General features: G+C 40.2%; 3 protein-coding genes across 5 annotated transcripts; 1 reads left to right on the top strand and 2 right to left on the bottom strand.

Moving 5' to 3' along the window:
• Positions 1–1,628: 1,628 nt before the first annotated feature.
• proca1 (protein interacting with cyclin A1) lies at positions 1,629–5,181 on the bottom strand. The gene is made up of 4 exons (XM_085380854.1): positions 4,360–5,181; positions 4,142–4,274; positions 3,663–3,797; positions 1,629–3,558 (listed from the first exon to the last, which is right to left on the bottom strand). Exons 1-4 carry the CDS (start codon positions 4,859–4,861, stop codon positions 1,869–1,871), a joined length of 2,460 nt encoding a protein of 819 aa, XP_085236980.1. The 5' UTR covers positions 4,862–5,181; the 3' UTR covers positions 1,629–1,868.
• A 6,296-nt stretch (positions 5,182–11,477) lies between these two features.
• Positions 11,478–15,314, top strand: LOC146654379 (uncharacterized). The gene is made up of 5 exons (XM_085379986.1): positions 11,478–11,900; positions 12,048–12,141; positions 12,389–12,535; positions 13,980–14,075; positions 15,022–15,314. Exons 1-5 carry the CDS (start codon positions 11,778–11,780, stop codon positions 15,162–15,164), a joined length of 603 nt encoding a protein of 200 aa, XP_085236112.1. The 5' UTR covers positions 11,478–11,777; the 3' UTR covers positions 15,165–15,314.
• LOC146654378 (ras-related protein Rab-34-like) lies at positions 15,274–24,049 on the bottom strand. Of its 3 annotated transcripts, none has more exons than XM_085379983.1 (12): positions 23,953–24,049; positions 21,610–21,851; positions 19,891–19,987; positions 19,720–19,811; positions 19,565–19,633; positions 18,528–18,629; positions 18,378–18,442; positions 18,219–18,270; positions 18,046–18,127; positions 17,604–17,694; positions 16,137–16,244; positions 15,274–16,066 (listed from the first exon to the last, which is right to left on the bottom strand). In XM_085379983.1, exons 3-12 carry the CDS (start codon positions 19,963–19,965, stop codon positions 15,999–16,001), a joined length of 804 nt encoding a protein of 267 aa, XP_085236109.1. In that variant the 5' UTR covers positions 19,966–19,987; positions 21,610–21,851; positions 23,953–24,049; the 3' UTR covers positions 15,274–15,998. The 3 variants fall into 3 exon arrangements, with proteins under 3 accessions (XP_085236109.1, XP_085236111.1, XP_085236110.1); XM_085379985.1 differs by having other exon boundaries at positions 19,565–19,630; XM_085379984.1 differs by lacking the exon at positions 21,610–21,851 and having other exon boundaries at positions 23,953–24,006.
• Positions 24,050–25,708: the final 1,659 nt, after the last annotated feature.

Genomic DNA, 25,708 nt, shown 5'->3' with positions numbered 1-25,708 from the left:
ACCTACTCCCAGTTCAGTATGCTAACCATACATGGTTCAGCCACCCCTTAAAGAAGCGGTCCAGGACCCCAGGGCCATGAACAGGATGGGCGATAGTATAATACTTGAGTTGTTTGGTACCGGGCCGCGAGAGTTCAAGCTCGGGTGTGAAATTCATGGTTTTCAGGGTTTTTATCGGGTTTTTAGCATTACTTTTTAAAATAGTTATCGTTAACTCGGTTTCCCTGGGTCTTTTCCCATGTGTTATGAATAAATCTTCTTTTTTTTTGTACCCATACTGGTTTTATTTTGTTGTATTTATCCGTGACACCTTAAAGGCCGTGAAAATATTGTCCGACATAAACCGATCCATGGTGCAAAAACGGTTGGGGACCACTGCCTTAAAGGCTATTTCTGACCCAGAAGAAACTCAGGAGAGTCAGGTTAAGAAGGTCAACCTTAAGCCTTTCAGCTTTCTCCTTCTGATTAAATGTCTCCAGCTGAGATAAGATGTGCATGCAAAATTACAAAATGAAGATTATATTATTTTATTAGCTAGATAAGAATAGCTCTTGGTATGTTATTCAAATTTATATCATTTTTACAAAGTTTGAAAAATTGTTTTTTTGCCATGTGGAGCATTCACATTGCTTTGTTTCTTTGGGAGTTAGAGCTGCAGTTTTCTACCATTCTCCTAAGGTTAAATGAGATGGTATGGCTAGCAGCCTGTTAGCTTGTTAGCTTAGTATCGCCTGGTGTTGTCCAAGGGCAGTACGGTCGACCTCCACCTCTTCGTGGTTCGGTATCTGCAGAATCACCTACTCCCAGATTTTTCTGTGGAACAAAAAATTATTTGTGGAAAATTTGCCTATTCACTGATTTTTTGGAAAGCATAGAAAGCATATCTAAAGTAATTATTTTCATTAGGGTGATAGTATATTTGGTGTTTGAGCTATTAAAATAACCAGTTATAAACGTTTTAGATGGGATTTCAAGTATTTGCAGATCTCAGCTATTTGCAGGCGGTTGTGGTCCCTAACCCCCACAAATATCGGAGGTCGACTGTAATCCATTAGTTTTGTACAGTCAGTGGTAATCATATCCTCTGAGCAGCTAAACTAAATCTCACCAAATAGCACATCAGATTTGAATAAATTTAATCCGTGCGTATTATATTCTAAGTTGTGGTTTTAAGCTAACATTCACTGGTGCTAGCTTCTCATTGAAGTTGGTAGCTTCTGTTACATCTTTACTAATTTTGCTGTCAGACATACATACGTTTACACTGGTAGATGCTTGTATTAAACACTACTTTTATCCCTTTTTGATATCACAGTGTAGAGTGTATATCCCAAATATACTCATTTTAGGGGCAAAGCGTTAACTGTAAGCACAAAGGACAGGGGGATGCCAGACAGAACAAAGTTGCTTTAGAGCCTTTTCATACTGTCCTGAAGACCAGTTGGCAACTGCTTGGCAACCACTAATTGCTAGGGAGATGTACTGTTGTATTCCCTGACAGGATGGAAAGTGGCTGCTGGAAGATGCTTTTGCTAGAAAACATCTTGAATTATTATTTTATGTTAAAATAGAATACTGTTATTTAATATTTTATTTATTGAATAAATAAAGCGAAACACTGCCACACATTCATAATCAACCAATAATTTTATTATTGACATGCAGGGTAAATTATTGCAAAACTTGATTCTCATATTACAATTAAATATGATTATGTCGATTCCAGCAATTAAAGCCAGAAAACAGTTTACTGTGATATGTAAATATTCTAACTGTAAAGCATGTCTGGTCATCAGGAGCTAATCTAAGTAATTAAAGCTGTGTTTGTGTGTTTCTCCATCTATCCTGCTGTGCCTGAAAAACACGGCTCATTGTTGTTGGTTAGACAGTCTCATTTTCCTTTTCTTCTTCCTGGTGAATTGTGCTTTAGCTCTCTCAATAGATAACTGAAGTGGACTCATGTCAGGTGGTGCTAAGGTGGTAGCAAAGGGGTTTTTAGATCTAAGCTCTGCTGTAGTGGCAGCTTTGAATGGCATGCTTAAAAATGTGACTGGTTCAGTTTGTTTAGCATCAGAAAATGCATCACTGAGAGCTGCAGCTTTCTTTCTTGGTTTTCTCTGCTGTCTGGCAGCTTGCCGCTGCTGTTTTGTGTCGACAGTGGGCGCAGCTGTGGCAAAAAGCCTCCATTCACTCTGAGTTTGTGTTTCTTCTTCTGCAGCAGTGGTTTCATGGCTGTTGAGAGGAACACGAGTGAGAATAGGGAGCACATTTTCAAACTTGTGAGAACGTGGGATTTCCAATGAAGAAGGCACACTGGCTTTCCTCTTGTTGTTTCTCAGCCCTCTTTCTTTCGACCGTTGCCTTTTCAAAATACTAAAGGAAGTGTTCAAAGCTGTAACTTTGACCCTTCCTGTGTAAACATCCAGCCTGTGGGAAAGCTGGTAGTCTGCGGTGGGGATCGACGGTGTGGTGTGAACCCCAGTGAGAGGGATCACTTTCAGATTGTCCAGAGAGGAATTTTGCAGGGCAACAGGAACAATGGGGGAAGCAGAGCTGCCTTTCCTCCTTTTCTTTCTCCCCTCTGTGTCTGTTTTGTCCTTTGACCTGTTCCTTTTGACTTTGGAGATAACAATGGGGGCATTGGCAATGCGGACAACAGGTCGCTTTTCAGTGTCGCTCCCAAAGTTTTGTTGCTCAGGCTGTGCTGGTGGGGTTATGGTAATGATGGTGGGGACAAGGCTTAAGTTTTCTGTTTTGTTTGCTACAAGATCTTTGGGAGAAGAAAGAAGAGTTGTTTCTTTGCTCTTCTTTCTCTTCTCCTTTCTTTGCCTTCTTGTTTTAGCTTTATGTGGAACAGTAGTGCTTATTGAGGGAGTGACTTCTTCTGTCAGCACAGCAGTGATCGACCCTGCCGGCCTTTTCTGGACTGTTGCAGGTGATGTAATGGAAACCGTCTCCTTATCCAAGGCTGGTTCATCTTTCATGACTTCATTAGGGGGTTCGTCTTTTCCTCTGAGCTCAAATTCGCTCTCATCAACTCTTTTTGTGCTCCTGCTCGACTGATCATATCTTTGTGACTCATTGATGAAGTTACTCATAGGCTTGACTTCTGCTTTGCTGCCAGAGGGTGAAACAGCAGCCCCTTCCTCTGCTTTCACACCTGCCTCTGTTTTCACTTTTCTCTTCCTCCCATTTCCTTTTCCTTTTTTCTTTTTGTTGGTTTTCTTTTTCTTCCCTGTGTTCTTCCTCTTCTTCTTCTCTGAACTTTGCTCCTCTACCTTATCAGAGTTGGTACTGGAGCTTTGTGATGTGGAGACAGTAGCGAGAACCTTGAGGAAATCCTCGGCGGCGGTGACAACGTTTCTGAGCGACGGCTCCTCGGGACCCAACATCGTAGACTGAGTTGCACTCTCCAGTTTCTCTTCTTCATTGCTTTTCTTAGAACCTTTTGACTTGGGAGGAGCTACTGTCAGCTCATCAATGATGTCAATGCCTCCAAAGTCATACGGCACCGCCTCTCTCATCACAGCAATGGGGAGCTTCTTGTATCGTTTGCACCTATGAGAGAGAAAACAGAGAGGGGAGGCAATGTGTCACGTATTACGAAAGTAAAATGGCTCAGTATGTTTAAAATCTACTTAAAGGTTTACACGAATACTTACAGACCATACCAGTGCCGCTCTACACACTGCTCTTCATAAGCAAACTCAAAGCAAGGGACACCGATGACATTAAAAAATGCCTGACCAACAACTCGGGAAGATGTATTGTTGACTTTCCTCAAACAGTCTTTCAACCTGCAGAGAGAGTAAAGGGATGATTTGAGTTCTCTATAAGAGAACTACAACTGACTAAATGACCAGCCAGTACTATATATTGTTAATACAGCAATGTATCTACTGGGCTGGCATTACTATCTAAAATTAGCCAGGAAGGTTTTAGTTTAAGAGACCATAATGCCTTAAACTAACAGTCAATAGAGTAATATTAACATCTGGCAACATAATTTATCAGCTATTCTACATACAGACCTGCCAAACATTTAATGTGTTAACTGCTCCTTATTAAGTTGCACTCTCCAGTTTTTCTTCTTTATTGCTGAAATGAAGAAGAGCATCACTGAAATAAAGCTTTTACTCACGCATTATCGCAGTCACAGTGACAGATGGAGTGCCACTTGAAATTGGTGTAACCGTAGTTTGAGGAGAAGGCGTGGATGACATGAGGGCAGTGGTCGTGAATACGACAGCAGTTGTCAGTGCCTGCAAACTCTCCTGTAAAAGAGAGGTCGGCGTCATTATATATTTCAGGTATTGCACTCGGGAGTCAGACACCTTGAATAAAAACTTTTCAACCTACCCAGCTGGTCATAGCTATCAGCCATGTTCCCGGCTCCGCACCACAGGGTCCCCGGATAAGTAAAGCCTCTCTTGGATCTCTTCAGAACCTGCACCTGCACAGTCGAATCCTCCTCTTCCACCCTCTTCTTAAACTTCCTGCACATCAGCTTGGCTTCATCCATGCGCGCAAAACTCGCCTCCACCTGCCGCCCGCCACTCCGTCTCTTCAGCACCAACCTGCACTCGTGCATGAAAGATTTCACCTGCATCTGTTCCACTATCACGGAGCAGTTCAATAGTTTCCCGGCTGGACTGACTACTGAGCCCACCACCTCGGCTCCGTCTGACACCTGGTAGAGGAAATTCTCCCCCACCGTGGACATTTTTGCGCACACGGTGCCGTTGAGCGTGGAGAACATTTCTTTGCCCTCCTTTTCTGCATCCAAAGCGCCACTCAGGAGGTCGCCATTGACGACGTTTGTGTCCAGATAAGACAAAAATACGAAGAAGACCGACCACATGATGCGGCGAGTGGCACTTTCAGCACCACGCGTAACGGAGACAGCTCCTCGCGATTTCCCGGCGCTCTCGAGCAGCCCACCCAGTTTTAAGGCGAACCTAAAGTGGTACGATTATTGCTACGATGAATGACTGGGAGGAGTCAGCAGGATTAACCTCTGTAGCCCTGGCAGAGTAGCTCTATCTGTTAGACACAGTGAACAGGTATCACCCCACCCTGCGCCCCTCACCACCTTAATCATCTCACTTAACCCACGGAGGGTTAATTAGTGGGTGTGCGGCGCGTAAACCTGCACCTCTAGCTGCAGAGAAAGAGATGACTGCAAGTAACCTCCCACCCCTCCCCGCTCAGCACCACCCTAGAAGGCTGAGATATAGGACTTTGGGAAAATGCATGGAGGCGGTTCTAGCTCACGCCCGCTTCCCATGGTAACAGGCATGGGGTGACTGTGCCGACCAAGCACACTGGACATTATTCAAATACCACAAAACAAGCGCTGATTTGGTGATGACCTAAATTACAGTGTAGGGACAAAACTCATTTACGCAGGAATGTGGAAAAAGGTTGCCTCTGTCGCACGCATTCTGCACCGGGTGACTGAAGGGCCCCAGAGTCTGACGGCCGACACAGAAAAGAAAAAAAACTCATTGAAATAATGGAGGTATCAGATGACTGCTTGGCTTCCAGTTATCCCAAGAAGCTGACACGAGTTGCCAATCATTCAAATGAACCCAAATGTAGAACTTCAAGAAGCTTTTGTATTTTTTTCTCCAGTAATGAAGAACTACAAAAACAAAACAAAAATTAAAAATGACATTCCCCCAAGAGCAGATTATCAAAGAAGTACGTGTGTACTGTAGCACAGTCTGGATTCACTATAATAATGTAAGATGCCAGTTTTCCTTAAAAAATAAACCCACTATTTTCCATCCCAGCTCCATGTTTCTGTTCCTTGATCTTACTATAGCTTTGCATGATTGAACATCCAAAATAATCCTTATTATCTTAATCCAAGGAGTTGCCCCTCAAGCCAAACACCATCTTAGAAGAACAATCTTAGCTTATATCAAACCATTACTGACATTAAGGGTATCTCTTCTCCTTCTCCATCATACAGAGCCAAGATCTGAAACAAATAGTTTGAAACTGTGTTTAGAGCAGTCTGAAAGCTGAGCCTTTGGCTGATTGGGGTTACCTGTGCATATGCTGTCCTCTAAGTGATAAACACAAGCCCCTTCACATGACTAGTAGAGTAATTCATGCCTCTATTACCCCTCAATTAGACTGCTGTCACTTTGTTGACTCTGATCAGCTGTTATTTTTTCCCCTGCAGGCTGTGCAAAATGCTGAAGCTGCAGGAAAGATACATCATGATCAAATCACACCTGTGCAGCTCCTGGCTTCCAGTCCATTTCTGTCCAATTGTATTACTTATTTTTAAGAGTTTCAGTGTTCTGACATCATATGACTTAACTGAACTTTTACAGCCTTGTATTCCTACCAGCACCTACCAGATTGTTCTAACTCATTACGTGAAGCTTTAGCCATATTTAATGTGAGCCTCAGTCATTATAACAGGATAAAGTATGTGTGACAGGAAAGCAATGAATAACATAATTAGAGTTACTTTTAAATTTGGGACAAAAGAGGAAATGGGTATTTTTCCCTGATATTTCCACTTTAATACAGTATTCAATTTTTTGTGGTTCAAGAATTTAGTCATATATCTTATAATCCTTCACACAATATGATATAGTATATTTGACAGGTGAGTAAAAACTTTCATTTGACTAATAATATATCAGTAGTTGCACTGCTTATTCACATTATGTGATCACCTCAATATGGGAACAAATTTCATATGTGAAATTATTGTTTATTCATGTCTGATATCAACAAAAACCCTCCTAATATTTTCCCAAACTAAGAGAATGATGCACAGCATATTTCTACAACTGAGTTTTCCTCACGGGGAGGGAAAAATGTTTGGCAGGGCAAGTTTCTAATCAGCCCAGTGTTATATCACATGGCTGGTCTTACTCTGAGCTCTAGAGGCGGAGATCCAGCCCACTCAAGGCACTGAAATCGGATTTCTGGAAGGTGGAGAGAAGTGATGTAAAATCACCAGAGGCAACATTCGACCAAGTGTTGAGTGGGGCGGGGGTGTTCTCATGAATTAATGTTGTCGCTGCAGGAGGGGTTTGGGAAAAATAAAGAGCCTAATAGTCCCGCTGTTCACTGTGCGTTCATGTAGAGTCAAGTAACAAGGTGAGTCTGGATGAAACATATTGATAAGTTACACTCCACTTACTGACAGCCACAGACAGATCATCTGCAGACCAGCAGTGTCTCCCGAAGATAAGAATAAGTGCAGTTACACCAATGTTAGAATATATATTTATATATAGTAGTGATAAACAGGAAATAGAAATGACAAAACAAAGCTCATGTTGTTTTCTAAATCAAGGAGACGAGCCCAAACAATCCCATCAGTAACCACTCTTGAAGGTAATAAAATAGAGTTGGTTCACACCTATAAATATCTGGGAATCTTAATTGATGACTCGCTTACCTTCAAACCACATGTAGAGAATCTTGTGAAAAACCTGAAGTTAAAACTGAGATTTTATTTTCAAAATAAGTTGTGTTTCTCTTTTAATACAAAGAAGCGGCTTGTTGCTGCAACATTCTTGCCTGTGCTGGATTATGGTGATATTCTATATATGAATGCTTCTGCTCAATGTCTTCGAATGGTTGATTCTGTGTTTCATGCTTCTCTGAGGTTCATCACTAACCGTAAATTTCAGACTCACCACTGTGAGTTATACTCTCAGGTAGGATGGCCTGCTTTGGTAAGTCAGAGGAACTCTCATTTATACAGTTTTATATATAAGGCAATACTTGGGTTGCTGCCTTCTTATATATGTTCCCTGCTTGTAATGAAACATGCTGGTCGGTATTCTCTTCGTCCGCATGGCTACTTGTTGCTTTCTGTTCTATTTGCCCGAACTGAACTTGGTAAAAGAGCTTTTGTCCATTTAGCACCCTCGGCCTGGAACAAACTGCAGAAGGAATGGAAAATGACTGAATTAATTTCATTAAGTGCTTTTAAATCTAAACTACGAATCCTTGAGGCCAAGTCCATAACATGCAACTGTTTCAATTGGATTGATTGTCATTTTAACTGACTTTTTTTTTTTTTAAATTTTATTTAATTTTATTTGTATTCTTTCACTTATTGTTGCATGTGTGTTGTTGCTGCCTGTGTTTGAGTAATTTCTGTAACTGTGAGACATCTGCTGCTGCCTATCTTGGCCAGGTCTCCCTTGAAAAATAGGTTTTTAATCTCAATGGGATCTTCCTGGTTAAATAAAGGTTAATAATAATAATAAAATGAAAGGTAGCTGTGGACAGCAATGACGATGCAAGCTGAGGCTGGTATTTCTCTGCTTTTGCTGCTGCAGCAGGCTGCAAACCAGAACAGCTCATTCAGACTCTCTGTGTGTTGCAGAGCTGGGAAAATAAATAAATAAACAAAGTGTAGGTGTTTTCTCATATTTTTTAGGTTTCCCGATAGACTGGTGGCGACATATAACTACAGTCATGCCCACAGGTATTTGTTCGTTTTCATAACTCTCAATACCAATATGGATTTGAAATGAAGCAATGCAGATGTGAGTAAAATGCAGACCATTACTGTTAAATTACAGGTTTTGACAAAAATTTTGCATTAACTTAAATTAACCAATACCCCCCCCCCCCCCCCCCCCCCCCCAAAAGAAAAAAAAAACAGTAGGGACTGTTTTTAAAAAGTGGGAATAAAGTGCAGATTTTTTTTTCTTTTTTTTAAAGGAGAAAACAGAAAAATAAAAGCTAAAAACCATGGCATGTATAAAAACAAAATGGAAAAAAAATAAACAAATGAAATATGCAATATTCATGAAGAGGATGATAAAATATAAAGCAAATATTAATATTGTCATCATAATAAAATTCTATAACATAATTAGCAGTACTGATATTGAACAAATATTAAATTATAAAAAAAATGAAAAAGGGCAGCATGGAACATTTAAGTTAGCAAGTGTCACAAACCAGGCTGCACGCACGACAAAAAAAAACAGAGATGCATAGGGATGCCATCCAAACTATTTTATTTTAAGTAAATAAAACAGAAAAAAGAAACTTTGCACAAATGGGTGTGTGTGTAGTCAGTACCATCAGTGGTGTAGAGTGGTGTGGAGTCCATAGGTGGAAAAATGGTGTATGTAATGTTGTTAAATGCAAGAACCCAACTAAAAGCAACCACAGTCCAACAGGGTGTCTCAGGGAAATGAGCTGATGCATATCTGGGTTCTAATGGCTTTTTGTGCAGTCCTGGCACACTGAGCCCATGTTGCCAGTGTCACTAATTGTGAACAGGAACTCAGCCTCTCCAGCGCCTGCAAACAAGACACAAGTAGGCCAAGTAGGCCAAAAGGAAGGCAGGGTGCAGTGGGTTGTCACACAAGTAAAACTTTATTTAGACAGCATATTAATAGATATTGCATTTGACAGTGGACTAGTAAAAATTATTAAAAAAACAAAACAATAAAACAAGTAGAAATAAAGTGAAATGATTATTAAAATTAACAGTAGTGCAAAAGGAAACCCTACAGATTGGAATCTATAAACTAAACATGAATCATGTAAATTGGTAATTCTGATATCTAATATCTCTACACTTCATATCTATGGTTGGGCCTCATGTCACCAACAGCTGCTGGGTACTATTATTTGAGTCATGCTGCCGCACTATCTCTACCTTTCTTGGCATATTTGTGGAAACTTCACATCTTCTGCATGTTTTTCCAAGCCAGTGGGAATCTTTCTGTTATCTTCTCAAAGCAGCAGCTCCTTTTTAAGTGTTTTCTAGCAAAGTCTAATCTGGGTTTTCTGCCCATGAGTGTAAACAAGGGTTGAAGGAACGTCCTGATGGATGTTTTGTTCTACAGTAATAAAAGAACTCTGTGAGTAAGAAACAAGAGCTGTGAAAGAGATTCAGATCTTTTTTCTGGTTGGAAATAGAATTCAAACTGTAAAATATGCAGAAGTCACAGTGACACTTATGTCATAACTATGACACAGACAGAACTGATTATAGAAAAATTTCATGACTTAAAACTTTTACCCCTTAAACGTTTTTTCCTTACACAGCCCAGGATTGGATTTGGGAGCCTAACAGTAAATCTTGGCAAGACAGCCAGCAAGTACTAGATGGCTGAATTGCATCATTAAATTACCATTGACCTTGAAAGCAAATGAAATTTATTCAGGTGCATTAGCAGACAGCCTTCAGATGCTAAAATCAATGTATTCTACCTGTCCAGCACCAAATGGCAGACAGACAGAAAGTCATAGTAGCTGGTGAAAATACAGTAAGCAGAGCATTTAGCACTAACATGGAGCTAAATGAATAAATCCATGATCATTACGACAGAGTTCAGTGTGAGATCTGGTTCTGATCATATCAACATATTTCTCACTAGAAATATGGGGGCGGCTGTTGTAAAGACCCACCTTTTAGCACATCCCAGCACACCCACTCACTTCACCAGATGCACCTTGTTTAGTTCTCTCACCTTTGATTGGGTGTGGTGCTTGTCCTTAATTGCACTCACCTGTCACACGTTATATAAGGACTGCATTCACTTTCAGCTCACTCTTTCTTCACTCCCACACGGGGGGCAGCAGAAGTGAGGTTCTGGTTGGGGTTTTGATTTTGAGAATAAAAGGAGAACCCTGTGAATGATTGATGACTGCTTATTCTCATTCTAATCGGATGAGCCCATGATGATGACTACTTAAACCCTGAGCCTTCCTTCCTTCATAACACCTTTATATCTGAACACATTCATGGTGTCAGAAATAAAGCATGTAATCATTGCAGAGCAACATTTACTACACAGCCATGTGCTTCAAGATGCACACAAACCAGACTGTGGGAAAGTGCAGTTACTGCTGAAAGACAGTTCATCGCTCATTCTTGAGCTCAGCTTGAACTTGAAATTTCAGATATGCGTTTATTTAATAACAGTAAGAAGCTTCCCAGTCTGAAAACTGGAACTATCCTGTGAATACAGCGAGCTCCAGGGTCGTGTTTCTCCTGCAGTGAGCGTGATCTCAACCTGAGCTTATTTAGACACTGATTCCTCTAAAGACATCAGCTCTGAGCGGTATTTGCAATAACAACCTGAGGCATTCATGAGGCAGGGATTTTTATAGGATGTGTATTCAGTTACGGTCAGGTGACTGGAGTGTTTAGTGCAGAGACTGAACATATTCAAAAAACAAAACGGTGACAATTGCTCTGTTTCGTCACATGCGAAGTTCAGACTGACTCATTAAAAATAGTTTGTTTTAAATTATGCATTTATGGTTGGAAGGGCAGATAGATGATCTGTTAAAGGACTGCACCTTTCTGTTCACATCCTCAAAGACACTGATACAACGTCATCTTAAATGTTTTGTTGTTCTTACTTTTAGGTTTGATTTGACTTCATTTAACCACAGTACAAAAATCAAATAAAAGTAAACTCAAGCAGGCTAAACACTGGTGTGAGTCTTTAATGGTCCCAAAGTACTAAAAGAAAATACAAAGAAAGAGGAAAAATAAGTGTTTATTTTGTGACTTATACCTCATATAAGGCTTTGTTTGATGAGGCTAAGACTGTTTAATGAATGACTGGTAAACTTTGAACAAGAAATCTGGTGCAAACTGCAGAGAGAAACTGTAACTTAGTTCAGTATAATTAACAGCCAGCTCCCACCCATTATTCACCCCCCCTGGAACCTGATACAGAAGACTCTCATTCACAGTTCAGTCCGTTCACCCCTGTTTGTGCCTCTTGTCAGTGCAGTCAAGAGCTGTTCTCCAAATGGATGTGTTTGCAGTTCCAGGCGACAGGCATAAAGGATGGTACCTTTCTTTAATGGCTCCAAACACAAAAGGTCCAGAGTTCGCCTGGCTGGACCCATCCAGACTTTACTGCAACTCCCAGGTATGCCGAGAGAAAAGAAATGTTGCTAAAACTATTCGCTGAGCATGACAAACCTCACCTCTAACTGCACAAATACACATGCAGTCTCTCTTATCATGTGCACATTCATCATTTTATGCTTTTTTTCCCTCTTTGCACTCGATCCAGGCTCTTGCAGACTGTGCCAAAGACCTTCTCAGTCCTTTCCAAAGTGACAACATTGACTTGGTTGCTGGCATAGATGCGATGGGATTCATTCTTGGTAAGAAAGCAAAGAACTTCACGTTTAGAGGTAAAATACAGGGCGAGTTCAGAGAAACTAAACTAAAGAGTAATTTTTTATTTTAAGACGTTGTCAGTGTGTACATTACGTAGGTCGGGAAACCTGACCCTTCAGGCAAAGATACTAAATTTAGAAAAACTCTGCCTCTAACACATGGCATGGCAATGTGAAGCTTCTTTTCTCGCTCTGTGGGTGTGAATGAATGTTACTGATGTTGTCTTTTCAGGGGCTTCTGTTGCCACCGCTCTTGGAAAAGGTTTCCTGGCTGTTCGCAAAGCAGGTCACCTATGTGTCCCCACCCAAGGCCAAAGCTACACAGACTACACAGGCAGGGAAAAGACTATGGAAGTAAGACTGGATGTGCTAAGACCAGGTTAATATTTCTTTTTACCCTTAAACCCTGTTATATAATTTACTGAGAAAGATGTTTGGGCAGTTTGTGGATGAGAAGGTTGATAAATGACTGATTTCAGCTCTTACATTTCTAAAAATATGACAAAATCATTTAATTATTTATTTTGTCAAAGCCCAGTCTTTCTTTCTCCAAACTCCCCTGTCTTTCTTCTAGCACAGCACCATCTGTTGTCAGCTGAAGCAACTGATATTGAACAAATACCAGCTGTCATAACAAAGATGAATGCAGAAAACTATAAAACTGGTGTAAAGGCCTTTGTCCAGAGAGACGTAGAAAAAGTGATCAGATGAGTTATCCTTCACAATATTCTCAACGACAGGGCGAACGTGTGTAACGAGCACGCAGAGAATAGCACAGGCCTGAATGTTTGTTTCATTGTAAATCAATGAAAATATGCCCTAAATCAGGGGTGTCCAACTCCAGGCCTCAAGGGCCGGTGTCCTGCAGGTTTTAGACCTCACCCTGGGTCAACACACCTGAATGAAATGATTAGTTCATTACCAGGCTTCTGGAGAACTTCAAGACATGCTGAAGAGGTAATTTTGCCATTTCAATCAGCAGTGTTGGATCATGGACACATCTCAAACCTGCAGGAGGCTTGGAGTTCTCCACCCCTACCCTAAATCATCGCATGATTAAACATTTCCTGACAGGAATGATGTCTGGCAGGATGACACAATGACAGATCATTGAACAGCTAAAAACGATGTGAGCCACATGCGATGGCCTTCACATATTACAGACGGAAGATTCTGGATAATGTGTCAGAATTCATCATAACACTGAATGAGGGAAAAGCTTCATTAAAACTGCCAAGAAACACTGAAGCTGTTCAAGTAGCTCAACACCTGACTAAGATGCTTTATTTCCTGTAGAGGAATGTCTTCTGAAGGTCCTGCCTGGGTCACTGCACCATCTCCTGGTGCAATCTGGTATTGCATAACATGCGTAGGCCAGTTTAGGACATGAAACCACAGATGTTGGTTCTTCAGAATCTGTTGACAGCCTGGATTCATTTTTGAACATCAATTTGCAATACGTACATTTAAAGAAGAATCAAGTCTCACAAATTCCTACAATTTCTACTTTCTACATCCTCTCCAGCACAAACACAGTCTGGTGTGACTGTGTATAAACAGGTGAATGGAGATCCACAACGTTAGGGAAATGAGTATTCTCTTAATCTGAGATTTGAAAACAAAATACTAGAAGCCCCTAGAACAACATTAATGGGAAACTTATGCATTAAAATATAACTGTTTATTGTCAGCATTTGTTTTTGTTTCTTTCAAAAACACAAGATGTACCATTTTCTTTTAATACTTGTCCTCGTAAACAAAAAGAGTTAAAGAAGAAAGACTGAAGGAGACATTAACAGTCGACATGTGTGTCCCCGCCGCAGGTTCGAGGGTGTTGTTAGTGGACCAGTGGATAGAGACTGGAGGCACAATGAAGGCTGCCATTCAGCTGGTAGAGAAACTGGGAGCCACAGTTGTAGGTTTGTCAGTCAATAAGTTAACAGTTACAGTGCTGTGCAAAAGTCTTGAATTACCCTTCTTTATATTTTGTTAGGAAAATGTAAAAAAAGATGCAAAAATTCATTGGAATGTGGAAATCAAGGATAAAAGGCAAAAACTGAGTTTCTTCTAAATCCTTAAAGTAGTCTTCAGGAATAGTTTTCTAGGGTTTTTGATGAACATTTAAGTTCTTCTGTGGATGTTGGCTGCATTTTGCTCTGTTCTCTGTCAATACGACCCCACATTATGGAAATAATCGACCATAACTGTGTTTTTCTAACTAGGTATGCTTTTACTGCGCTGTTTTGTCAACAAAAAAAAAGAAGAAAAATGAAGCCAGATCCGTCTTCCACAGGGCATTAGCCACTGATATTCAGTCCAATCCTTGTATAATTTGGCATTCTTCAGCCTTTTCACTCAATTTCCCATCCTCAAGAATAGTTTCTTCCACTGAGACCATTTCTGATGAGGCTTCAGTAAACAGGAGATGTATCTGAAGGGCCAGATGCATCTCAAGTCCTGCATCAGATCTTTGTTGGATTTGTCTGTTTCTTAAGGACATAGGACTTGAGGACACTTTCAGATACTGCTTATCTACTTTAAAATGTTTTTAAATCAACCACTTTTTCTTTTGTGCCCTACTTTTCCAGTTTGGTCAAAGACACACTTGTCCAAGATATGCTAACTTTTCAGCAAATAGCTCTTTGGCAATCACCGTGTTGGTGCAAAAGAAAAGCAGCCAAAGAAAAACTTTGAAAGATTTCCAGAAAAGCCTGGAGAACTACTGACTGGTTTAAAAACAGAGGTCAGTGCGCTTGGAAGCAAAACATAAAGAAGCAAGGGGTTGTTCAAGACTTTTGCAAAGTAATGTATTATATAATAACCGAATGACTCCCAACACTTGATTGTAAACATCTCACTCTGCAGGCGTCGCAGCTGTGGCTATCGAGAACACCGAAGGAGGAAGGTGGATTAAGGAAAACTACAAATTCTCTCACTGCATACCCGAAGAGCTGCAGAGCCAAATTGATGGAAAATACCTCGACTCCTTCAAAAGCTTCAACAACTGAACAAGTTAACGTGATTCCTTAAAGGTTCAGCAAAGAAGGCAAAGCACAGAAATTTTATAATAAATGTATAGATATATTTTTTAAGAAATACAGTGAGCTCATAGAATAGCTGGCTTTTTTTTTTTTTTTTATTTATTCTATTTTAAATAACCGAAACAATTTCTATTCTATTGTTTAATGTCCTAACAACATGTAAAGCTCACCATGGGAAAATGAAAAATATGAAAACCACATTAGTTTTGATACTGACCATAAAAGTCTGTGATAAATTTGATTGTAAACAGAAAGAATATACCTTTCAAGTATCTTCATTACAAATATGGCTCCCAGTCTTTGGTCTGGGACCTCAGCGTGCGATGGATAAACGGAGAAGATGATGAACAAGATATAAAAACAAGAACAAATTTTCTTTTTAGCCTCTAACAAATATAACTGGTCACTTTAATGCAATGAAAAAAAAAGAAGAGCCAAAAAAACAAATTCAACACGAGCAGAATATGACTGTTAAAATAAACTACAGCAGCAACAAGATTTAAGATTGAATTGAAGCCCTAAGTGAAACGAGACTCTTTCTGGCAGGACGGGAACATTTTGTGTGTAATTCCTGTGTCACTCCACAAGAATCTGCACACACATCCCGTGGAGGAAAAAGCTTTCTAGGCCAGGAAAAACTGAAATTAAAACATGTCAGGAAGGGAAACATCTGAATCCCTCCTCCCTCCCCGACCACAGAAATCCTTCCCGCTGAGCTGGACGGCAGCCGTGGTCATTTTCCACTCAGAAAACTCCTCGCTTTCAGTCCGTACCATCGATTTTAACCTCCTGCTCCCATCCTTACTGACAGCAGTTGGACTGTTTCTTCTTCGATGCAGCGTACAGATTGTTAGAATTGCTGTTAATCCCTGAAAGCAAAGCTTAGTTTTAAAGCGTGCGACAACTACTTTTGTGATTTGGGATTGTCTGGATACTCACTGACAACATCTCCGATTTGCCTTGATCCGCTTTTCTCCAGCTCAGCAAGAACGTTGGTCTCAAACGCTAATGATGCAACCCGAAAGAAAAACTCTCTCACGTTTTCCCCTGCAGCAGATACAGAGAGCATCTGTCAGGGCCTGTGTGAAAACTACTGCTGGGGGACTTTATATTTAAACAGACTTAAGGAGAAGCACTGGAGGTCTATAAAGAAACTAAAGCTAGCTCAATAGGCTTTGGACAAGTAAATCTTTTTATTTTTTTCTGTAGTTTTGTCTCTGTGCATCGTAGGATTTAAATCAAACAATCAAAATGACAGTCAAATGCAGAGCTTTAGCTTTTATTTAGGTGGTTTTAAAAACTATGCATCAACTGTCCATGAATGACAGTGAACCTATACAAAGCTGCTGGTTTTCAGAGAATCAAAAGCTACCTGACAAACCAACATGACTTTGAATACAGGGATTGTTTTTCCTTTGCAGTCTATGACTGAAAGCATAGATCTCATTCTTCCAGGCTTTTACTGCCGCCCTCTGTTGGTGCTCGTTTCAGGGTCTCTGCCTTCAGATCAGGCGATGGACTCCTGGTACTGAAGGACATACCACTCAGAAACTCATGGTTTGCTTCTGCAGTATGCTTTGGCTCATTATCCAATTGCACTGAGGTGTTTGGGTGAATCTGAGCACAGAGTAAAGCCCTGTACACTTCAGAATTCATCCTGCAACTTCTATCAGCAGCCACGTCATCATACGTGCACATGCCGTAACACTGCCTCTGTATCTGATGGATGAAGTGGCACACTTCAAATCATGAGCTGTTTCTGTTTCTCCATACCTGTCTCTTATCATCATTCTGGTACAAGTTTATCTTGATTTCAGCTGTCTGAAGATTATTTTTCAGAGCTCTGCAGGCTGTTTTGGATGTTTTCTGGCAAAATCTAATCTGGACTTCTTGTTCTTGAGAGTAATCAGTGGGTTCCATCTTGAAATGAACCCACACTCCTCGAGTGTTCTTGACCTGGTTAGATGTTGTCAAGTTGTTTTTCATAAACAAGGACAAAGTTTGAAAGCATCTACTTTAGTTGTCTTCTGTGGATTTTCAGGCCTTCTAGTGATGCTGAGCTTTCCAGTGCATTCGACTTGGCCACTGCTAAAGCTTTTGTTCTCTCTGAATATTTTCTGGTAATAAACAGCAACAAACACATTTTTTTAATCTTTCTAGATTACAGTAGCTGTTATTCAAGCAGTGTAATACAGACTTAGGTGCAAATTTGGTAACTCTGGAACTGAACACTTTGCATTTACTACCAAAATATTTTCATGTAAACAATCGACTGCAGCGTCTTTCCCTGAGGAACAGTGTAAACAAAAACCAAAAGCTATTCTGGCTGAAGCTATAGAAATATTTTTCATCTCTAACACCTTTTGGAGGCAACCGCTTTACTTGTATTAAAATCCAAACGCTCACCTGTCAGCGATGAAACCGCCCAATACTCAGCTTGGATCTCGTTTGCTAGTTTGAGGGCATCTTGTTCAATCTGGGAATACTGAGCAGGTGACTGTGAGACAAACCAGAGCATACAACACATTAGCAATAAGAAAACAAACACAACTGTTTATTTTATTGTATCATGTTTACTGACTAACTCATAAAAACAATGTCTTCCTAGCAACCGAGCTAGCTTAAGTACGGCTGTTTAAATACATAATGTCTTAGAAACGTTCCTGTGTGTGATTTCCACCTCGGTCACAACCACTTTAGGGTGTAGTAAAGGAGGAGAAACATTCCTGAGGTTCGAGCTTGGATACGCTTTGTGCTCCTGGCACCTATCCAAGCATTCACATTTGACTCCAGTATATACAACAGAAATGTCCGCAGGCACGTCCACTTTAAACAGTAAAAGACGTACGCTGAGGTCCTTCTTGGTGCCCACGAGGAACAGCTGAACAGCGGTGGGGTCGTTCTCTTTCAAAGCGTCTTCGAGCCACTGCCTTTAGATGGAAAAAGACTGCATTAAATCCACCAGCTGGGACAACAATGAGATAAAGGCACACAAATGTTATTCTTATATTATATATTTACCTTACATGGCCCAGAGAGGCAATATCATTTACATCAAACACGATTATAACAACTGGAAGAGAAGAAGAGATCATTTTACTGCGTTAGCAGCTGGGAAAGCGACTGATATTTTATTCCTTGGAAACAGTGTTTTAAACGGAGAGACTGATGGAAACTTACCCTGGGCTCCTCTGTAGTATGTAGAAGCAATGCACTTGAACCTCTCTTGGCCTGCGGTGTCCCACCTTTAACACACAGAGAGCGGCTGACGAGCATAATCAGAGTGACTTTTTTTGTATTAATGCATTACATTTTCCGGATCAGACTTACAGCTGCAGGCTGAAAGGAACACCCAGCACCTCGAAGCGCTCCATCTCAAAGTCAACACCGATTGTTGCTTTGTAGTTCTTGTCAAAGGTATCCTTGCAAAACCTTAAAAAAAAAAAAAAAATCTATTGCAAATATATGCACTTGTGGTCGGCAGCAGACTACATCATTTGGACAGGTGACCAACTCTGACAGGGGGGCATTCAAGAAAAAACACAGAAAATTGCTATGCTTATTTACACCCATACATGCACAGAGAAATTTAGCACAAAGTGCAAAAAGATCTGTGTTAGATTGCAGAGGCAAAGGAGCTTAGCAATTTTCAGTAGGTTCACGCTTCGAAACTAGCTGCACACGCTGATAAATGGCCTGTTTTTAGTTTCAAAGAGACATGAGGGGTCCTTTATAAAGTCTGACCAAAGTTGTGGGGGCACATTGAGTTTACTGGGTGGGCCTGGATCCCCAGGTCCCGATCATAAAACCGACACTGCCTGCATTTGTTAATAAAACAAAGTATCTAATGTATGATCATGGCAGACGCATAAAGGAACTTATTACAGAAAAATAAACTACAAGTGACAAAACGTGACACGGTTGTACTGCAATTTAAAACGTTACAGTCTCAAACTGTGTACTTCCATACATGTGGTAGATGTTGTACTGCATGCAGCGAGGCTCTCTAAGTGGTCCAAAACTTGTGTTTTCCTCATGCGCAGAAGTGACGGGACCACAAACCATCAAAGATTATCATCTTTCCTAACAAGCATTATTTTTGGTGTTGTGGTCACAAACACAGCCATTACAAAGCATAAGTACAGTAAAGCATATCAGGGCTGGAAATAGATGCCCCATTTTTATGTTTTCTACCTTTTTTTCATGCTTTTAACAACTGCTTCATACTTTTTTGATTACCGTGAAACCTAAAGCAATTGTAACACAGGTTAAGTATTGTGCTTCCTTGAACTCCCTCTGAGTTATTCATTTCCCCAAATTCCCTCTCGCCTTGCAGTCACATATGAAGCGAGTGTGTCTTAGTTTACCTATTAATCAGGCAGGTTTTCCCCACAGCCAGATCCCCCACCACGATGACCTTGGATATTTTAAATCTGCTGAGAAGAATAAGAGAAGCAGCAGCAAGTAAATAAGAGCCACATAAAGCAGATCGCATACAGCAGCTTCACACTGCGGCACTCACCCCACAGTGCCGGTCCGCTGCTCCTGACACGCAGTCTTTACTTTATTGTTGAAATCATTTTTAGTGTGGATGGCTGCCTCTTTTCGGAAACACTGAAGAGAGGAGGGCGGGATCGTGAAGATGTGAACTTTTCTAGAAAGATAAGCAGGCAACTGGGGTCACTGATTTTACCTGAGGGAGCTGAGCGATGACTCGGTCCCGTCGAACAGGAGGAAGGACGCTCATGGCTGAAATGCGGACGGACATGAGGCCTCAAGGAAAACAGCAGCTGGACAGAAAGACAGAGGGAGCGGTGTAAACAGTCTGCTGTTTATCTTTAAAGCCACCCAAGTTAAACGAAAAATCTACCGAGACAGAAACGGGTTTAGTTGACCGAGTATACAAGGCAAATTCTAACCGGCATTAAAGTCAATATTTGGCATAAGCGCCTTTATTTTTCAACAATCTGAACTCTCTTAGGGAAGTTTTCTTGTCAATGCTTTAAGTAGTCTTTAGGGATAGTTCTCTAGGCTTCTTGAAGCATTCAAGGCTTTTCTTTGGGTGCTGGCTGCCTTTCACTCTGTTCTTTTGTCAACATGAACCCACACTGCTTCAGTAATGTTGAGATCCAGGCTCTCGAGAGGTGAAGCCATGATCTATAGTGTTCCATTGTGCGTTTCAAGATGTTACTACATTGTGGATGAATCTCTGTTGCTGTGTTAGTATTTCCATCAGCTTTAATATGATCGCCAACACCACTGGCTTGTCACTGATTTTCAGTTCAGTTCTTTTTGACAGCCACCTTTCCACTGAGACTATTTCTTTAGTGAACCACAGATCTCTCTCAGGTATTGATATTTTTATTTTTTAAGGAGGTGACTTTCAGATTCGGTTCATCTGCCGTAAATATCTTACTTCTACTTCTGTTGTTCTCTACGTAGATTTTCTTAAGCACACACGGCACACCATCCTGAGATATGCAACTTTTCAGCTAATAGTTCTTTAAGAATCACCTGGTTGGTGCAAGGCTGCTATTTTTTGTCTGTCAAGCTGTGTTATTTTTGATAACTTTCATAGATTCAGCTAACAAAGTGGCAACAAATAATCCTAATAACAAAGGGCTAAAAAGGTTTCTGTTATGTGTACACTCGTTCATCCCTCGATTTAGGTGCCTTTTTGTGCTTGAATGATTCATAGGTCAGCGTAGAGTGACTTAAACACAAATATATTCCCGTGAAATTAAAGGACTGGACTGAAAATGGGTGAAAAAGCTTAAGAAAGACCACTTAAAAAGAACAAAAGTCACCTTGGAAGAAAAATATAAAGAAAATCAAAGGTGGCTCGAGTCTTTAGCACAAACTGTAGTTAACTAAAACTATTATGCTGATTATTATTAGAAATCCCCAATTTATTGTCTGTTGACCACGTCTGCACCGAAGTTCGGATAAGAAGGTAATAAAAACAAGTGCTTAATTAGCCGTAGCTTTCTGAATGTGGGATACATCAGCTCACGCAGTTTTTCCTCTAACTTCTTTCAGGTTTGTTTGTTTTCGTTTCCCAGGCTACCAGGACATAGACAGTACCACAATTAGCCAGCCTCTTTAAAATGTTATTTTCCTAGAAATAGACGCGACCATGTAGACAACAGCAACAGTTTGTAAAACCAGACAACTGTGATCGGCCCTGAGCCCCTCAGTGCGTGGATCACATTTAATCCTATTGTTCATCAGAGCTTCACGAAAAGAGGAAGAACGCTGTTTTTATATAGTCTAACATATAGCGGAAACCTGAAGACTGGGCATCAAGTTGAAGGAGGAGCGCTGAAGTTACCCCCGAAGAAGAAAAACCGCAGGAGTTACTCAGAGTTAACTCCTGAAAAGCAGCAGCGGGTTTGGAGATGTTACGGGATACCTCAGAGTCTCCGTATGGTCCGCTCGGTCCTCTTTCCTCCTCTGTTCTGCTTGTATTCGTCCTCTAACAAAGACGCTCTTCACTGTAAATCAATTCAGCTCCATTGTTAACTATGAATGTGTGTGAAGATGAAACGGATGAGCGGAAGTTGTGGGGATCGGCAGACTGGCACCGCTGCAGCTGCTGACTCAGGTCCCTGGATTTAGTTTTTCCTCCCACATTTTTCCCTGCTCGCCCCCCTGCTGGAGGAAAGAGGAATGATCGGATATAAGGGGCTCTGTCACTTACATTGTTAACTTTGCTTGTTTGTTTTTCTTTGTTACACTTATGTGATTTTTTTTTTACTATAATAGAAACCATGTTTAAAGGTCACAATGCGGGAAATCCTTCTGCATGCACAACAACAGCCCAAAAACAAAAACTACTGTACATATCTTCTATTTCCATTTTATAATACCACCCACTTTCACCTAATTCCACGTAACTCGAGTATTGCTTACTTTTAATGTCTTCGTTTTTTCCCCACAGAGGAAAAAAACTATAACTTCCTGTCCTTCAATACTGACTCTTCTGCTACAGAGGGCGCCATAACACTCTTTTGAATATCTGTCTAGTTGTAAGCGCAATAAATAGTAGTTAAATTTCTAACAGACATAAATCACTTGCTTGCGTTATTATATTATGTCACATATAGCAGTGCAGGCCTACATACATACACAAACTTGCACATACTAGATTTGTCTTTACGATGCAGCGACGTGTCTTATTAAAATATGAGGCAGGGATGAAAAAGTTATTGCTGATGTTTTTATGTATTTTTGTGTGTCTAATATCCTTGTTGATATTGGCAAATAGGCAGCATTTGTATGGAAAGGTTATACAGAAAATAAACAAACGCCTAATATCATAAGTAGTATCCTTATGATTCTCCATCATTGTACTCACTGTTTTCTATATTCAATCCAGTCTTTTTTGATCTCTAGAAATATACTTACATAACTTTTATGTCATTTTTTTCTACTTTCCTCTTGGTTATATCTTTCTTGAATTTTTTTAAAATCTCAATCATAATTTTTACCTGGATAAATTAAGGATAATGTAATAGTCCCTTAGCCAAAAATTAATTGCATTAATTGCAATTCCAGCTTGTGATAAAAAATTATCTTCCTGGCACAAAATCGTTTTATATCATTCATAAGATTTATGTTTGACAGATTCTAAGCTAACAATCGTTTTACAACAGTTTACATACCAGAAATCATTTTTTAAAATGTCAGCAAACTTTCAGTTAGTAAACAGATGACTTTTACAGGCAGGTTAGTTACTGTCAAATGGGTTCATTTTAATGAGTCATGCATTATTTCCAGCAACAGCAATGATATGTTTGCTCAGTAATAATAATAAAAAAGACATCCCATTGCTCGCTTACACTATCAACACATCCCTTTATTCTTCTCATCCCTATGATGTTCATAGTACACATGTAAATAAAGCTCCGGTTGCAGTGCTCAACATGTTTTTATTTTGTTTTACTTTTTGGTTTCATGTAATGTTTTCAAACAGTTCAACACATATCAGTAAACACAAAAATTGATTCTGTGCAGGTTGGCACACAAACTATGTGCTGTGTGCTAAAAGCATTAATGTGTTCCCCTCTCAGAATGGAGAAACATGACAAGATAATATTTTTCTGAGGTAAGCGTTGTTCAGCAAGTGAAATTTGATAAACTGGAATGTAATATCTTGATTCATTCATTCAAATCAGAGACTGGATCTATATCTTGATCTATCTATATCTATATCTTTGTATAAGGTATTCAAAACTTTTTTTTGTTATTTAAAGGTTAGATGTGGAGAAACCTGTGGACTGGCTGTGGTGTTTAGGTCAACGCTAGGTCGCATAAAGGGAAGCAGACATTGATTTATTTTTAAAACGATGACACTGATTAGATTCATTCACCGAATTGTACCTTTTATAGCTTTATTATTTCTGGAAGTTAGAAATCAGCCTATAGCTCATGTAACATCTGCTTCTATCCTGTCATACTCCGTTTCCCTCATCCATAATGAGCAACAGCACGGGTCAGCTGAACACATCCTACACAAAGAAAAATCTTCTGGAGGTCACAAAACAATTATTTGACATATTTCTATGTGATTCTGTTCCTCACTCTGCCGGCCACACCCCTTGACAGGTCACCTAGACAACCACGTACACACATACTACAACACTAGAAACCACCAAGTATCCCACAACATGTAAGCTTCACCTGGAAAAGCCCAGACTGGCACTGTAATACCGAACAATGTGTTTGTTAAATGTGTATCATATTTGAGCCTCACCCCCTTCCTCATTCAGAGTGCACCCTCGATTCCTTTCCTCCGGTGTTAGTCCCGCCCACCGGGAGATGCAAGCGGAGGAACCGAGGAAGAGACACATCAGCCAATAGTCAAATGTGCTTTAGATGCTTTCTAAAAATGGGAGACGTGAACCGGAAGTATCTGTGTGTCAGCTGGTGGAATTCTCTAAATTTTAAGGAAAGGCGCTTCAATGCTTCCTTTATTATCTTCTTTGACATCGGATGCACTGGACGATCGTTTTTTGTTGTTGTTGTTGTTGTTGTTTTAGGAAATGAGATTACCCGATCACGTCCCATAATCACAGCAACATGCCACCCGACAGCGTGATTAACACTGCGTTTTCAATCGCTTCAAGCTTTGTTAAACCCACAGGTGAATGCAGATGTGAGATTTGCTTCTCATCATGTTGTCGCAGGAAGAATCCATATATTAAAAATCTTAATGAATAAATGAACGGAGATTATGACCCATAACAAAATGATACAAGTAAATTCATGCAGTTTGTGTTAATTATGTTCACTGCTACAGTGCACCCTTTAGGATCATTTATTTATAGAGGAGTTATAGCAGGTCCAGGTGAAGGAGCACATATGAGTTAACTGATCTTAGGTGTGAATGTCAGTATATATCCAGTCTTTGTGTGTTAGCCCTGCAAAAGTCTAGCAATCTGGGTGGACCCTGCCTCTTGCCCTATGACTGCTGGAGTTAGGTTCCAGGTTCCCGTGACCCTGAATTTGACCGCAGTCAAGGAGAGGAGACCAAGCAACAGGCATTTATAAAGCATGTCAATCAAATATGACACGTGACACAACTACTGCTTGTTTTATCATCTCAGACCTGTGTTATTTTTAAATAAATTCACTGCATAACACAGTGGGACAATCACACAGATACAAATTGGGAAAGGAGGAAAGCTTCACAAAGATAAATGAAAACATGAAATAAAAAGGGGCAAGGGCAGTTTGTGTATCAAAGCTGTGTGCAAAGCCTCAATAAGGGCATAAAAACAGAATCTAGTTTTCTCACAAAAATCCCTTTTGATGAAGGTAAAAACACTTCTGCAAAGAATATACCTGTGCATCCTTTGTTATTTATAGGTCGTCTGGCAAGCGTCTCACCCAGACATGATTTAGGAAGTGAGACATCCGTCAACAAAGATTATTTTCCAGATATGACACGAGGAGACGAGGAGGCACAAATCAGAGAAAGCCTTTAAACTCACACTGACTGTTCATCAATAAAAGACAAAATGACACGTCATCACCTCTGTGATTTTAAATACAATCTTTATTTTCATGGTATCACTCAACAATCCAAAATACACAGTTCCTAAAAAAAAGACAGTTGTTGCTTAAATACAAGATATATTTTACATTATTGTGTTCAGGGTCGCATGGATTTTCTGTATGCTTGTCTCTATATTACGCACCACTCTGCGGCATATCTATACTTCCTTATTCACAAAGGCACGGAGGCAAAGGCACTGTAGCACAGCTCAGACACTCTGTCCAGGTCTGTTTGGACTTTCTTGGCATCAGTTGAAATAGAAAATGAAATGTACTTATTGTTAGGTTTTCAAATGTCACTGCACTTATGATTCATGGCATGGTTTTAGTCCACTAATGGTCAACAACTATGGACACTTCTTTTATAATATATCAAAAGGGAATGCACACCGAAGGACATTATGTACAAAGTGCTATACATATATATATACAGTTTAGGAACAAAGAGGAAG

This window comes from Rhamphochromis longiceps, linkage group LG14 (assembly GCF_057381845.1).
Source record: "Rhamphochromis longiceps isolate RC_006_pf linkage group LG14, R_longiceps_female_GT1.1, whole genome shotgun sequence".
In the NCBI taxonomy this organism is placed as follows: domain Eukaryota; kingdom Metazoa; phylum Chordata; class Actinopteri; order Cichliformes; family Cichlidae; genus Rhamphochromis; species Rhamphochromis longiceps.
Note: the sequence above shows the minus strand (reverse complement) of the source record. Positions and strands in the feature narration are given on the sequence as shown.

Excerpts from the sequence above, each read along its gene's own strand:
- proca1 (XM_085380854.1), bottom strand. The coding sequence starts at position 4,861 with ATGTGGTCGGTCTTCTTCGTATTTTTGTCTTATCTGGACACAAACGTC. Across the intron at positions 4,275-4,359 it reads TGATAGCTATGACCAGCTGG|GAGAGTTTGCAGGCACTGAC; the intron begins GTAGGTTGAAAA and ends TCTCTTTTACAG. Across the intron at positions 3,798-4,141 it reads CACTGTGACTGCGATAATGC|GTTGAAAGACTGTTTGAGGA; the intron begins GTGAGTAAAAGC and ends CTCTCTCTGCAG.
- LOC146654379 (XM_085379986.1), top strand. The coding sequence starts at position 11,778 with ATGGATGTGTTTGCAGTTCCAGGCGACAGGCATAAAGGATGGTACCTT. Across the intron at positions 11,901-12,047 it reads GACTTTACTGCAACTCCCAG|GCTCTTGCAGACTGTGCCAA; the intron begins GTATGCCGAGAG and ends CACTCGATCCAG. Across the intron at positions 14,076-15,021 it reads ACTGGGAGCCACAGTTGTAG|GCGTCGCAGCTGTGGCTATC; the intron begins GTTTGTCAGTCA and ends CTCACTCTGCAG.
- LOC146654378 (XM_085379983.1), bottom strand. The coding sequence starts at position 19,965 with ATGTCCGTCCGCATTTCAGCCATGAGCGTCCTTCCTCCTGTTCGACGG. Across the intron at positions 18,630-19,564 it reads AAAACCTGCCTGATTAATAG|GTTTTGCAAGGATACCTTTG; the intron begins GTAAACTAAGAC and ends TTTTTTTTTAAG. Across the intron at positions 16,245-17,603 it reads GGCGGTTTCATCGCTGACAG|GGGAAAACGTGAGAGAGTTT; the intron begins GTGAGCGTTTGG and ends TATCTGCTGCAG.